This window comes from Nelumbo nucifera, chromosome 1, assembly GCF_055504915.1.
Source record: "Nelumbo nucifera cultivar China Antique chromosome 1, China Antique-T2T, whole genome shotgun sequence".
NCBI lineage: Eukaryota > Viridiplantae > Streptophyta > Magnoliopsida > Proteales > Nelumbonaceae > Nelumbo > Nelumbo nucifera.
The window spans coordinates 23,515,669-23,531,636 of record NC_142649.1 but is presented as its reverse complement, the minus strand read 5'-3'; the positions used below and the strand labels follow the sequence as shown (position 1 = coordinate 23,531,636).

At 40.0% G+C, this 15,968-nt stretch overlaps 1 protein-coding gene across 1 annotated transcript in view; it reads left to right on the top strand.

The window, feature by feature from the left end:
* Nucleotides 1-15,968, top strand: part of LOC104605774 (Glycine cleavage T-protein family) — a 72,033-nt gene that overhangs the window by 55,177 nt on the left and 888 nt on the right. The window contains exons 7-9 of the mRNA XM_010270662.3: nt 11,281-11,368; nt 11,465-11,530; nt 15,344-15,509. Coding sequence (XP_010268964.1) covers nt 11,281-11,368; nt 11,465-11,530; nt 15,344-15,509 — 320 coding nt within the window. The remainder of the gene's footprint in view (nt 1-11,280; nt 11,369-11,464; nt 11,531-15,343; nt 15,510-15,968) is intronic.

The following is a 15,968-nucleotide window of genomic DNA, read 5'->3' as shown; positions in this document are numbered from 1 at the left end:
TTGATAGCTGCTTTGTTATCACAATAGAGTGACATAGGATCTTTAACTTGGAAACCCAATTCACCTAAAAGGTTCTTGATCCACAATAGCTCTACAACTCCATGTGACATGACCCTATATTCTGCCTCTGCACTGGACCGGGCAACCACACTCTGTTTCTTACTCAAAGTAACAAGATTTCCCCCTACAAAGGTACAATAATCACTAGTGGTTTTCCTGTCATCTATAGAGCAGACCTAATCAGCATCAGTGTAAACCTCAACTATCATATGACCATGCTTCTTGAACAATAGGCCTGTCCCTGGGAATTTTTTTAGATATCTCAGTACCCTGTCTATCGCTTCTAGGTGTGCTATATCAGGCCTAGTCATAGATAAATAGAGCAGTTTTCCCACAAGTCTTTGGTATTGCTTTGGATCCTCCAAAAGCTTAGCTCACCACCACAATCCGCAAGTTTATGATTCACATCTATAGGAGTGTTAGCAGGTTTGGCCCCAAGTTTTCCTATATCTTTCAGGAGATCTAGGGTGTACTTTGAGAGATGAAGAGGAAGCGGGCCACTTCAATTCCAAGGAAGTAACACAATGGTCCTAGATCCTTCACCTCAAATTGTGTAGCTAGGAACCTTTTTAACCTTTGTATCTCTGAGACCCAGTCACCGGTAATGACAATATCATCCACATAAACAATCAAAGTTGTTGTTTTCCCTTGTTCCTTATGTCTCTTCAGAGTTGCAGTTGGCTGATGTTCTCACTAAAGGGGTGGCAAAGAACAAGCTTGAACATGATCTACGCAAGTTGGGAATGTGTGACATTTACTCCTAACTTGAGGGGGAGTGTTGAAGATTAATCAGTTTTATGTTGTTTTTCTGATTAGATTTTTATGTTAGTTGCTAGATAGGAGGTGGGGACCATAGTAGTTATGTGAGTCCAAATTTTTTTTATGTTTTTGGGTCTTATATAGGCTGTTTTATGTTATGCCGCCCTATAAGGGCATAGTTGTCTTTGTACTACTCTATTATTTTTAGTATAAATAATAAGTGAAGGGGGCGGCCAAATCATTGCTCTCTTTTCTTTCAGGATCTCTTCTCTTTTTCTCCTTCTCTCCTTCTCTCTTCAAGAAACCACTTTTCTGTTTATATTTTTTAAGTTCAGTAGATTTCTACTACCCTAAGGCTATTGTGTGTCTTTTTCTTGGATATCCCCTTTCTCAAAAGGGCTATCGTTGCTTTGATCCGGTCTCAAGGAAATATTGTCTCTATGGATGTCTCGTTCTTTGAAAATGTTCCCTATTTTTCTGTTTCCCCTCAGGGGGAGAATCTTAACGAGGAGAAACAGAAACAGACTCAAGTCTTGTTACCTGACCCTCCTCCATTTCGTGTCTTTTTGAGACAACGTTACAGAAGTCAAGGCCAACAAAGTTAAATAGCCAAGGGACAGCCTGAAACTACGCAACCAATGCCATCGAACTGCCAGGAGTTGAATCAATGTCCTCACCTAGGTACTATTATCCCTGTTGAAACTCCTGAACCCATTGACATTAACACTTCAAATTGTGATCTGGACCTTCCTATTGCAAAAGGGAAGGGGGGTTAGATCATGCACCACACACCAAACAGGTTCAGGTATCTCTTCCTTCTATTCCGGACCTTGCTCCCTTTCGTGTCTTCCAACGTACATGCCGTAGAGATCAGCGATGTGATAGAGATGTGGAGCAGCCAAACACTGAGCAACCGACACCGTTAGACTCCCAGGAGGTAAGTCCACTCCCTAACCCTACTCCTACTGTGGATGACCTTAACATTCCTATTGCTCAACGAAAGGGAGTCAAGTCATGCACTACCAAACACCGCATTACCCATTTTGTCTCCTATGATCACATTTCCCCCTCATACCGAGCCTTCCTATCTGCAATTGATTGCATCCCTGTTCCCAGAAATGTTGCAGAGGCCTTAAAATACCCTGAATGGACAAATGCCATGAAGGAGGAGATTAATGCTCTTCACAAAAATCAAACTTGGGAATTGGTGGATCTTCCAAATGGGAAAGACCCCGTGGAGTGTAAATGGGTGTTCACGGTTAAGCACAAGGCAGACGGAACAGTTGAAAGGTACAAAGCAAGATTAGTAGCCATAGGGTACACACAAGTATACGGGGTTGACTATGATGAGACTTTTTCTCCAGTAGCTAAGATGAACTCAATTAGGGTTCTCCTGTCCTTAGCTGCTAACTTTGACTGGGAATTGCATCAACTGAACATAAAGAATGCTTTTCTGAATGGTGACTTAGAGGAGGAAGTATACATGGTTCAACCCCTTGGATTCTATGCCAAGGGAAGTGAAAATAAGGTGTGCAAGCTACGAAAGTCTCTTTATGGCTTAAAACAGTCTCCCAGAGCCTGGTTCAATAAGTTTCACATGGCGGTTCAACAGATGGGCTTCAAACAATGTCAGTCTGATCATACACTCTTTGTGAAGAGATGTCAGGAACAGGTTGCTGTATTGATAGTATATGTGGATGATATCATCATTACAGGAAGTTGGAGCTCAGAGATACAAAAATTGAAACAATTCCTTGCATCTAAATTTGAAGTGAAAGATCTAGGTCCCTTGAAGTATTTCCTTGGGATTGAAGTTGCCTGCTCAGAAAAGGGCATCTTTATCTCTCAAAGGAAATACACCCTTGATCTATTTCAGGATACAAGCAAATTAGGTGCAAGGCCGGCAGATACTCCCATGGATGTTGACCACAAGTTAGGTGACTGTGTTGGTGAACCTCTGAAAGATGTTAAACAGTTCCAAAGGCTAGTGGGAAAGCTGATTTATTTGTCCATGACCCGTCCAAACATTGCCTATTCCGTTGGGGTCCTAAGCCAGTTCATGCACTCTCCTAAGAAACCACACATGGAGGCAGCGGAGAGAGTTCTTAGATACTTGAAGAAATATCCCGGAACAGGTCTACTATTTAGTAAACACAATCACCTAAAGGTGGAAGTCTTTACAGATGCTGATTGGGCAGGAGTTGTGGATGACAGAAAGTCCACAAGTGGGTATTGCACATTTGTGGGAGGAAATCTAGTGACCTGGAAGAGCAAGAAACAAAGTGTGGTAGCAAGGTCAAGCGTTGAAGCTGAATATAGAGCTATGGCACATGGGGTGGCTGAGGTCCTTTGGCTAAAGAATCTTCTAGGGGAGCTTGGAGTTGTTATTCATAGTCCTATGTCTCTTTATTGTGACAACAAGGCTGCAATAAACATTGCCAGCAACCCTGTCCTACATGAGAGGACCAAGCACATTGAGGTGGACAAACACTTCATAAGGGAAAAATTGGAAAAAAGGGAAATTTGCATCCCTTATGTTAACTCCAAGGAACAACTTGCTGATGTCCTCACAAAGGGGCTTCCATACTCGCGGCACAATGAGTTATGTGATAAGATGGGCATGATAGACATATTCAGCCCAACTTGAGGGGGAGTGTTGTAAGGCTTATTTAATTGTTACTTTATAGTTGTTGTTAGTAGGCTGACTTCTTAAGATACTGTCAGTTAGGTACTTGTCTTTTTTTTCTTATTAGTTTGGTTCTAGGGTGTTCCGTTAGGGGCATACTTGTAATTTCTGTTCTTTTTATTAAGTTAATATAAATAGAGAAATGGTAGCAGCCAGGAGTATCTTTTTTTCCTTCTCAATCGTATCTCCCTCTTCTTCTCTTTCTCTCTCTCTCTCTCGTCTCCCACTCTCCATGAATGATTACAATAGGCTTATCATTAGCTGCAACAATGGTGTTAGATATAGGAACATTATCATTAGAAAACATAGCAGGCTCAGGCTCAAGAGGAATACCTAGAACTGTATCTGTTGAATTTGGAGGTTTAGAAGGACTGGTAGAGAGTGGTGTGGGTTGAGGATGTGTGGAGTCAACCATCGTCTGCCAGCGCTGATATTTCTGTGAGGCTGCCCGTAGTGGCTCAGGTAGTGAAACTGATGGAGGTGTTGGCTGAACTGATGATGGAACTAATGGAGGCACAAAAGAAATAGGAAGAGGAGTAGATTGTAAGTTCTCCTCCCCAAAACTCTCCCCCTGAGGAGAACCACTCAAGAAGAAGAAGGTGGATTCAAAAAAGGTAACATCCATAGTGACAAATCTGCTCCTCGACATTGGGTCATAATAGCAATACCTCTTTTGGTTTTGAGCATACCCAAGAGAAACACATTTCTTGGCCTTAGGATCCAATTTCTTGCGATGGGGGTCAAGAATGTGAATAAAGGAAACACAACCAAAAACCTTCAGAGGTATGTAAAATATCTCTCCATCTGGAAAAAGAAGACTAAATAGCACCTTAAACCCCAAAGTACGTGAAGGAACACGGTTAATCAAATGCACGGCTGTAAGAACTGCATCTCCCTAGAAATGCACAGGAATTGAAGCACACACTATAAGACTTCTTGCCACCTCCACAATGTGTCTGTTTTTCCTCTCAGTTACTGCATTTTGTTGAAGTGTATATGCACAACTGCTCTGATGAATTACACCATGTTCTAAGAAATATGTGGTCAGGTCCTTCTCAAAGTACTCTCTGGCATTATCTGATCTAAAGGCCTTAGTTCTCACTCCAAATTGTGTGAGAACCATCTGGTGGAATTATCGTACCAAGTTAGGAACCTCATCTCGTGATCTCATCAAATATATCCAAGAATATCATGTATAACCATCCACAAACAAGAGAAAGTAACGGTATCCTCCCATGGAAGGGATATGATATGGCCCCCATACATTAGTGTGAATAATATTAAAAGCAAAAGTACTTTTATTATTTGGTTTAGAAGATTGCCTACAATGCTTTCCTAACTGACAACTCTCACACTCCAAGGTAGATAACTGAACAGACTCAAACAACTTTGGGAAAAGAAATTTCAAAGAACTAGAAGAAAGATGTCCCAAGCGATTGTGCCAAAGCATAATCTGGTTCACTGACTCTGACCCACTACTACTGTTGTTGCTAACATGATGGCCTTGATGTCTCGGAATCTCATCCAAAAGGTAGACTCCATTCACCTCACGACCACTCTCAATTATCTTCTTTGACTCTAGATCTTGCAAAACACAATTACCAGGAAGAAAGGTCACAGAACAATTCAAATTTTTTGTCAAAGAACTAACAAAAAGTAGGTTGGTATGAAGTCTAGGGACATGTAAAACAGAAGATAAAGTTATATCATTGGTCACTCTAACTGTCCCCTTCCCAACAATGGGAATATGTGAACCATCTGCTGTAAATACTCTATCTCTACGAGAGCACAACTGATAGGAACTGAAAAGGGTAGGGGCATTAGTCATGTGCTCAGTTGCAGAACTGAAAAGGGTAGGGTCACTCTAATTGTCCCCTGAAGTGGATGCAAGATTCGCAGTTGCATATGAACTACCTGTATGTGCAAAAGAAGTGGTGTAGTTGGCTCTTGCATTTTGTTGTCCATCTGGGAGGCCAAAACTAGGTGAATCTTTCTTACTCATAAGCTGTCCAAACCTCTTCTATTATGTTCTCACTGCTGCTACTGCAATGGATTCCTAATCAGTTTGGGAAAGAGGGGCCGAAGAGTCTTCTGTAGTGGCAACATTTGCATTTCCCTTCTTGTTCCTTATCCGGGCAGGCATAAGATTATTGTATGCTTAGGCTTCTTACAATAATCACACACCAAGTCCTTATCTTCCCTTCTAGTCTCACTACTCCCCTTATCTCCATTCGACTTAGGTTTGGTTGTACTAACCATAGCCGACTGGTCAATCCCAGGCTGTCTTAGCATTACATTCCTCATACTCTCCTCTCCAGAGACGAAGGCATAGGCTTGAGAGAGTGTCACGCCCTCCCTAGAAAGAATATGCTGCCTAGCAATGTCAAATTCAGGGTTCAGCCCTACTAAGAACTCAAAAACCCTATTCCTCTCTACCAGTCTGTGATAGGTTGCTACATCATTTACACTTTCCCATACCACAGTTTCTAAGTGATCTATTTCCTGCCAAAGGGTTTTTAGCATGGAGAAATACACAGCAAGAGGTTTTCTCCCTGTTTCATGCTTATCACCTGATTCCTTAACTGATAGGCTCTGGCTTCATTTTGCTTCTGAGAGTAAGTTTTAGTCACTCCATCCCAAATCTCCTTATCAGTATTAGCCCATAGGATTTTTTTTGCAATATGAGGTAACATAGAATTACATAGCCAGGACATTACCATGTAATTCTCCTGCACCCATCGGGAAGAGTCTGTATCAGGTTTCTTCTCCTCCCCAATGATGTATCCTAATTTTCCATGATCACCAATAGCCATCTTGGCTGATTGTGCCCACTCTAAATAATTTGTACCATCAAGTTTTAATGTAGTAATGATTCCAGACCAAAAAATATCACTACTACCTCCAACACCTAGTCCCACAGTCAGTGGATTTCACCTCGGTATTCCAACTCTCCATCTTACTCCAAATAGTTCAACAGTAAGAAAAAAATAGATTGGAGACCTTCCAAAAACAATTTAATATCACACACACAGAAACCAACCCTTCCGGAAGAAGAAACCCTATCCAGAGAGAAATCTTTCTCCTCCTCACGCCTCCCAACAGAGAGAAGAGTGAATCAATCACTCCAGGAAGCTTAGAAAATTCCAAAAACTTAACCACCCTCTTCAGAATATCAAAAGAAAACTAACAATACCTAGGTGCCCAAGATTAGATCAAAAACAAAGAGTTCAACTTTTCTGGGACTCTTCCCCGCACTCCAGTTCTTCTTGATTTTGATGCCGAACAGTAGATCACCTTCCTGATGACTAGATCCCACCAAAAAAATCCAAGAACTGGGCAATATATAGTAGATCGATCAGTCCTTTGTTACTTCATGCAGTCAGCCGATCTACGGCTGCATGAGAATGCTTCAAGAACCCTAATTGGTGCTCTGATACCAAGTATGCTGAACTTAAAAAACATGAACAGAAAAGTGGTTTCTTGAAGAGAGAAGGAGAGAAGGAGAGAAGGAGAAAAAGAGAAGAAGAGATCCTGAAAGAAAAGAGAGCAATGATTTGTCCGCCCCCTTCACTTATTATTTATACTAAAAATAATAGAGCAGTACAAAGACAACTATGCCCTTATAGGGTGGCATAACATAAAACAGCCTATATAAGACCCAAAAACATAACAAAATTTGGACTCACATAACTACTGTGATCCTCACCTCCTATCTAATAACTAACATAAAACATCTACTTGGAAAAAAAACATAAAATTGATTAATCTTCAACAAGGATCAAGTTTACCTCGAGTAGGGGAGAGATCATGAACGAAGCACTAGCACCCAAAAACACGCATGGGTATGGGAAACATTGGAGCCTTGGGGAAGAGGAGCTGGTGAGGGGACCTATATTCCAACAACTAAGAGGGCGTCTTGTTGATAATATATGTGGCAGTCATAACAACATCCAACCAAAATATTTTTGGAACTTGCATCTGCAACAAGAGTCCTCGAGAAACTTCTAAGATATGGCGGTTTTTTCTCTCTACAACCCCATTTTGTTGGGTAGTTTTTGCACAGAAGCTCCTATGAATAGATCCACAAGAAGTAAAGAAGTTGGAGAGGTCACCATGAAAGTACTCCTTGGCATTGTCTGATTGGAAGACTTGAATCTCTGTTTGAAATTGGGTGTAGACCATTCGTTGAAAATCTTTCACAAGCTTAGGAACTTCTTCTCGTGAGCATATAGGGTACAACCCAAGTGAATCGAGAAAAATTATCAATAAAAGGAATAAAATATTTGTAGCCATTCTCAGTTGGAATAGTCCCAGGTCCCCAAACATTAGAGTACACAATGTGGAAAGGAAAATCCGATCTTTTATTACGTAAAGGAAATGAAGTTCTACAATGCTTGCTTAGTTGACACACTTGAGACTGAAAATCATTGACAAAAATAGACTTAAATAGATCTGGAAATAAGTACTTCAAAGACTTAAAAGACATATGACCCAAACGATGGTGCCACAAAAGGACTTGACTATTACTAGACTGACTTGAAGACTTTGAGACTGCAAGGCCAACTTTATGTTGTAGCACATAGAGGCCATCAACCACATTCCCTCTACCAATCGTCCTCCTAGAAGCCAAATCCTGAAAAGCACAAGAATCGGGAAGGAATGTTATTGAGCAGTTCAAGGCATGTGTAATACTACTAATGGATAACAAATTAATGGGCATTTTTGGCACATGTAAACATTTGATAAAGAAAGAGCAAAAGGTAAAGATATAGATCATCGACCAGCAATGGAGGAGAAGGATCCATCAGCTAGCCTTGCTTTATCTTTTTCAAAGAGAAGGGTATATGATTGAAACAATGTTGACTTACCAGTCATATGGTTGGAGGCACCAGAGTCAATAATCCACAGACTCTGGGGTATTAGTAAACACATGAAAAGTTGAAGCTAAGTTACCTGAGGAAGAGGCAAAGGAGGCAGAAGGTGTGGATCCAGAATCTGCCTGTCTAATAGCCCTACCATACTGCTCTAAATGGTCAAGGAAGGAGTTGATAATATCCTCCTTGGGATCAAAACTAGAGGGACAATCCTGAGACTCATGTGAGGCAATGTTGGCTGAGGTGAACTTCTTCTTGATTGGCTTCTTGTTCTGTTCTTGTTCTGATTTCTTGCTGAGTTCCTTTGCCCATTTTGGGTTTCCATGTAGTTCCCAACATGTCTCACGAGTGTGTCTAGACTTCTGGTAGTGAGTACAGCACAATTTATCCTTATCATCCACCTTTTTCTGATTTTCCCCCTTTCTTGCTGAATTAGTGTTACTTCGCACAGTTAAAGCTATGGTCTCCCCCTCGGGAGGATTCATAGCAAACCTCCTACTTTCGTCAGACTAATCTAAACCATACACCTCTTGGACAGACGGGAGATCCTTGCTGCCCAAAATTTGTACCCAAATAGGCTTATACATGGGGTTAAGGCCAAGAAGGAAAGAAAACACCCGCTGTTGAGAGACCAACTGTTTGTAGGCCTTGGCATGTTTCTCACTCTCCCATTCAATGGTTTGGTAGTAGTCCAATTCCTTCCAGACAGATGTGAGGGCAAAGTAGTAGGCTGATAAACTCCTCTCACCTTGCTTGCATGTTGAGGGTTCTGCTTGTAGCTGATAAATCCTGGCATAGTGTCTCTGTTCTAAGTATGTTGCCTTGGCTTGATCCCAAATTTCCTTTGCTGTCTCAAGCCCACATGAAATTTTGCTTGACAAATGGCAGCATTGAGGTCAAAAGCCAAGACATTATCATGCAATTTTCTTGGTCCCACTTATCATAATTAGTAGTACGAGCCTTAGGTTCCTTTGTCTTCCCATTTATATATCCAGCCTTACCCCTGGCAGTAATGTACAACTGCATCTCCTTGGACCAAGCTAAATAATTTCTGCCGTCCAAGGGGGTAATGGTCATAGGAAAATTTACTGTCTCATAACCACCAGTCATTCCTCCTTGATGTGAGGTGGTTCCCGAAGTTGCAAAATCTCCAGAATTCCTGGGAGTCAAATGTAGGCAGCACACAAACTTATCATAGTCCTTTCCCAACTAGGCTAACACAAAAAGCTACTAGATTAGAGCACAGGCCTTGCTGTCACAGATATTCACAGATCTGATAGGCCCCTTCTTAAGGCAATAAGAACTACAGAAACACATTTAAAGAAGGCTGCTGCACTCTATCAGATCGACCTACAGGTTCCTTAAACATGAAGATTATTGGGTCTTCACACCCACAAAGAGGGACAAACTCCCTTTATACCATTCGGTCAAGAATGGAAGTTTAACCAGTTCTTGGTTTCAACACCAGGAACTAAAAAAAGTGATTTTGACTTCTGTCCTTATTCAGTCCAGGGGTTTCTATCGATTCCAACTTAGAAGCAAGGAAAAAGCACAGAAAGAGAACACTGACCTCTTAAGAAACCTTAATCAGTCATCCACTGGTCTCTGGGTGTCGTATAAATCAGTTGCAGTCCAAGAAGCTGGCAGGAACTAGAATCGAACAGTCTTTAGGTGGAGCTCGCACCTGTCTCTTCCATTCTCAGTATAGAGGAGCAAGGAAGAGCTTCGAATAGCAGGAGAGGATTTACAGAGCACTGTCCCACTCTGATACCATGTTTCAGTCAATAGAACAGTGGATGAAGAGAAGAGAAGTGGAAGAGAGAAGAGGAGAAGAGAGAAAGAGGATGAGAGAGACACAAGATGATGCTGGCGGTGCCAACCTTTTTTATTATATATACTAGGGCGACCATACAACTTAAAAGAAAGGAGAAAAAGACCAAGTGCCCCTTGCGGCATGCACCTAATATTACATCAAAAGCCTAGGTCATGATAGGGTTTCTTGGAAGACAAAAGTGAAGAAGAGAGAATAAGAAAGAGTTGTGTTCTAGTCTGGTTCGCCCTCTTCCTCTTTTATCTCTTTATGAAGCACTTCTCCTAATCAAATTAGGAGATTGCCCAAATCTAATTTGGATCAGGACTCTATTAAGAGATAAGCCTTGTCCTCTTAAGAGGATGGGTGCTCAATACCCATTTTCAAATCCAGATTTGACACAAAGCACATGATACCTAGTTGTTTTTCCTCCCTAGGGGATTTCAAGGGATAAAAAATTATACTCAAATGTTTGAATAATAGCAATTAAAGCAGAATCCACACCAAATTGCTATGGAAAGAATGTACAAAAGAATGGGGGGATTCAAAAGAATATCATTCATCAAATAGTATCTTATTAGTATGATGATTACTTTATGTCCTTGTTTTTTTTTTTTGATGAATATTTATGTCCTTGTTTTTGAAACCTGGCACTAGTAGCTGATAGGCTAGGAGAATCTAGAGGGGGATTTTTTGTTGTTGGAGAGATGATGACTGATAAGTTAAATTCATGCTTTGGAAAAATGTAGTAGGTTGTGCAGGTTGAATAGGATGGGAGATTGGGAGGTGGGGGCTTCCATAATATAACTTCATGAATACCTCTTAATTTAGGAAGTGGTTGTTGAAAGGAAGAGGAAACTGAATATTGTAGACTGCCTAGAACTTAAAGTTACTTTGTTCTTCAATTATACAAGTTTGTCAATTTACAAGTGGGTAGTTGGTTCCTTGCATGGAATAGAGATTATGTTTAGTATAATTTTGGTAGTGTGTAAGAATATTGATGAGATTGAATCTTAATATCTCTCAAGTCTTAACAATATGCAGTATGTGTTACATGTCATGAGTAACTATTTCCTCATTGATGATTGTAGGTATATATTTCTTGCTGATAAGGTAGAAGTTCATGACATCAGTAAGCAAACATGCTTTTTCGTAATCCTTGGACCTAAGAGCAACCAAGTACTATTCTGCTTCCATCTATATTTTTGAGAATATTTCTTTTAGCGATTTTAAATTTAACAAAGTTCAAATATTTGTTATTTTGATGCATTGAAGGTGATGGAAGATCTGAATGTTGGTGATCTCATTGGACAGCCATATGGAACTCATCAACATTATAGTGTAAGCTTCAATAGTTTCCAATGAATTAACTTAACTGGTCACTGAGTTCCAATTACTGAGTTTTGCATGCTTAACTGTAATTATTCCATGCAACTCTTTTAATATTTCATATTCTTTGAAAACTTTCAGGATGACAAGTTTGAGAACATGGAAATGAGTCTTGAAACATCCAATTTGTGCAATAGATATAAATAAAATAAATTAATAAGTTCTGAAGGATAAGTCCACATCCAGTCTAAGGAGCAAAGCAAGGCATATAGCGGGGGTATGCGACAGGAAAACGCGTGAGGACTTAGGGAAAGTACCATGTTTAGTACCAAGTTTCCTTATGCTCCTCCAGTGTCCACTTGTACTGAGCTGGCATAACTAAGACACTTTTCTAACAAGAGAATATTTTCAAATCATGTGTAATCTGAATGACAGACATCTATAAAAGGGGTGGCAGAACATCCAACCAACAACAAATTGTAATAACATGCAACTATAAACTGCCATAACAATCCCACTCTCCAATTCACTTAGCTTTCCAGAGCACTTTTTCATGAGGAACTTCATCTTCTTCCCTGGGAAACCCTAATTTTCACACACTGCAACTCTGCAACTCCCCTGTAGAATCAGCCATTCCTTTCCTTATCCTCTGTTGCAGGGACCTGTAGACCTACAGTCCCTGCCAATCGCAGCCTCCTAATCCTTTTGTAGCAGTATCACTTGCTCCAACTTTCAGAACTCTATAGACCACCCACACATTATTGCCTTACACCATGTTCTCTTATCTGGCCACGTCATTGGCAAGCACATTTGCTGATATGTAGGTCCATATAAAACTTGCATTTAGTTCTGATGCTAAGGCTCTTAGCATCAGGATGTATAAGAGAAAGGGTAACTTTCATTAACAAAAGGAGGAAAGGATATACAGGATGTATAAGAGATACATCTTTCCAGTATCAGGCAAAAAAACAAAAACCTAAAAAACTTTCCCAACCCATTAAAGAGGAAGCTCTATATTGCTGTACAAAAAGTCCCTACCCACCCCAGATTTAGCTAGAGCATCTGCCACTGAGTTCAAGTCTCTTGGGATCCATCTGAAAACACAGGCTAACTGCGATTGGATAACTCTGATTTCACTGAGCTGATAAGAGAATCTCCAAGGCCCCTCCTGGTGGTTTAGCATCCAGCCAATTACCACCTTTGAGTCTCCTTCCACCACCACTGAAGAAATATTCAGGGATTTTACGCACCTCAACCCCACCAGCAAGGCCTTCACCTCAGCTTCTACAGCTTCAGCCTCCCCAATGGGCCCACTATAGGCCCAGAGTTGAGTGCCTGAGGAGGTGAGAATTCTGCCACCTATCCCTGCCTGACCTTTGTAGTTAAGTCTGTTTTGGCAACTGTCATCAAACTGGAGAATGAAATCAGTAGGGGGGTCTGGGGGCCACAGGAGCTGAGTGAACTCTTTCAAGACTTGGAGAACTCAGAACCAGCCCCAGATTTCTTTCTAAGTCTTCCTTTGAAATGCCTCCGAACATACTAGATACCTTTTGCCAGGAATTAATCCAGAAAATCACTATTCCTTTTAATTCTTCCAAGGAAGAACACTTATCTTCAAAGATTCTTTTGTTGCACTCCTCCCAAATACACAAGCAAACGCATGGAGAATAGTCTTCCCATAAAGCGCACCTCTTTTACTCAAGATACACCCAGGCCATTGCAAAAGAAGGTCAGACATTGAGGTGGGGTCATAAAGCCCCTACCCAAGAGGCTAATTGGACGAATCGACCACGGTCATTTGATCCCAATTGGAAGATCAAATGACGACCATTATGAAAGATTTTCCTTATTTGAGGGGCTTCATGACCCCTCCCCAGGAGTCTAGGGAGAAACCTGAAAAGCTCTGATAAATTTTCTTCTCTTAAGGTTAACTGAGTCCAAAATCCCCTACCTCTCTCGGTGATTGAATAGGAGAAACCTCCTTTTCTATCAAGAGAACCTTCAAAGTCAAAAGATTTAGCATCTATTTGAACAAAACCTTTCCCCAAATTAGATGCCATCTCACTCTGCGTAATTAAACTACCATTTTGACTCCTACAAAGGTGAGTTGAAGCACCGAGCACGTCTTCTATCCGGCCATCACCATCACTTGTCACTCGACCTTTCCTTTAACACATTGTGCATCTATAAGTGGCAATCAAGTAGTTCCAATATTGCCATGGTCCTTGTTGTGTTGCAGCCATTCCACCACCACTTTTTATTCCCTCTCAAGTTTCCTCAAATTTACGTTCTTTGCCAATCTTAAGCCTTGCAGTGCTGCTTACAATTCATCCCTTATGGGGTTCCCTTCTCCTATAGGACCTGGGTATATAGCAAAGATGTTCCCATTCTCCAATGACTCCTCATATAACTGATGCTTTAGGGTTTCCAAAGCTGCATCCATAAAAAAATTCCTCTACTACTATTGGTGGGATCCAATGCAAAGAGACTACAATCCTATGAATAGTATTATCTTCTATCACACTCCACTCTCTGACCTCTCAGCATATCCTTGGTTAAAAAGAAAAAAAAGCTTAAAGGAGCTTTAAGGTTTTGATCCAATCCTCAGCTTTTATTAGTATGCATTCGTTGACCAATTCTTGAGTCCTTTTCCTTACTTTAAATATTATATTATTCTTTTCCTCCCATATCATCCATAGAGTTGCAGCCCTCAAACACCTTAGCATAATCTTGGCTCTCTTGGTGGACGAAGGAGAGGAGCCCTTGAAAAGGGATTAAATGTCATCAGGCCCTCTCCACCTACTCAAAAAAGATAAAAAATCCACTTCCCAGAAGAAAGAGTAAATTTATCACAACAAACATTTTTTGGGGGTCAATTTGACAAAGGTGATCCCTCAATAGGAGTTCTTAATTATCATCGTCATCAACATCATATTATTATTATTATTGTTGTTGTTGTAATTTTCCTTTATTTATATGTAGTAACTTGATGCTAATGAGAAAAGTGTTGACAAGAACATGCTTTTACCACTCTAAAATTGTGAATCTAAATTTTAGGAAATGAAACACCTTAAATATGGAGAAATGAATACCTTCAGATCAAGGTTCAAAGTATTGGCAGAGGTGTATCGATACTTAAAATCATGCGCTTTTATGTTTCTTTTTAGTTATTTTTCAAATTTTGGTTTTTATATATATTTTTCATTAAAATAGGGGTTCTGGAAACACCTGTAAACAGGTGTTTTGGGGACCAAAAGATATGATACGATACACCAAATACGGGGCATATCATATCAATACTTTGAACCTTGCTTCAGATAGATAAGAAGTATAAGAAATAGGTAATCAGCAACCCACTGTTTAAAGGACACCCTAGGTACAAGGCAGAAACAGATCAACCAAATAGATGAATGTGAAATGGTATAAGAGGTGACATATTGAATAGCAGTACTTCATAATCAGTGTTGCACATTAAATATTTTTATCTGCATTAAATATGTTTCTATTGCAGAAAAACATTATCTGCAGTAGATGTTTCTATTGCAGAAACATATTATCTGCATTAATGAAGTAATGAATCCACTTTTCTATTGCATTTCAAGATTCTTATTCAAGAATGCCCATAATGCCTTTTTTAATCTCATTTCCGAATAAATCTTCTGCATGCCAATTAATGTCCTTGTGAAAAACACATGCATCTTGATAGGGAAATTTTAAGATTGTCCTTTAATCTGGAGAAATACAAAACAAGGTAATGATAATTCTTTTTGAAGCTTATTGTTTTAAACTCCAAAAGAAATACAATTTGAGTCTATCCATTTACAGGTGAATGGGATGCCAATCACAGTAGGTGTTGGAAGTGTTGTCTCTCAAGAAGGTTTCTCATTGTTGTTGTCACCAGCAGCTGCTGTCTCAGTCTGGAAAACTCTCATAGGTGCTGGTGCCATCCCCATGGGTGCTAATGCATGGGAAAGATTGAGAATCTTGCAAGGTATTCATCTTGTGACACTACTTTGTAGCGACCAGTTGAATGCATTTACCAATTTTGACCTAAGTAGTACCTTCTTTTTTACCTGAAACTTCTTTTTCATATGCCAAAATAATATGTAGGAAGGTGATTGGAATCCATTGATAATTGTATAAAGGGAAACAGCTTTTAGAGTAAATATGAAAGACAGTAGACATTGATTGCATAAAGGGAATGGGTTGAAGAAGAAACTCAAAATCAACCTGATAGATTTATTTGCTTGTAGTGATCTAATATAGTGTTTATGCTTACATGATTTGTGAAAGACAGTAGACACCAGACATAATCACCAAAGCAACAAATTTTCTTTCATGATGCATATAATTTCACACATGATTTAAGTGCTCTCTTAGAAATATCTGGTTGACAAAGTTGGCAACATTCCATTTTTATGAATGCATTGTCATTGATCATACTTTAATT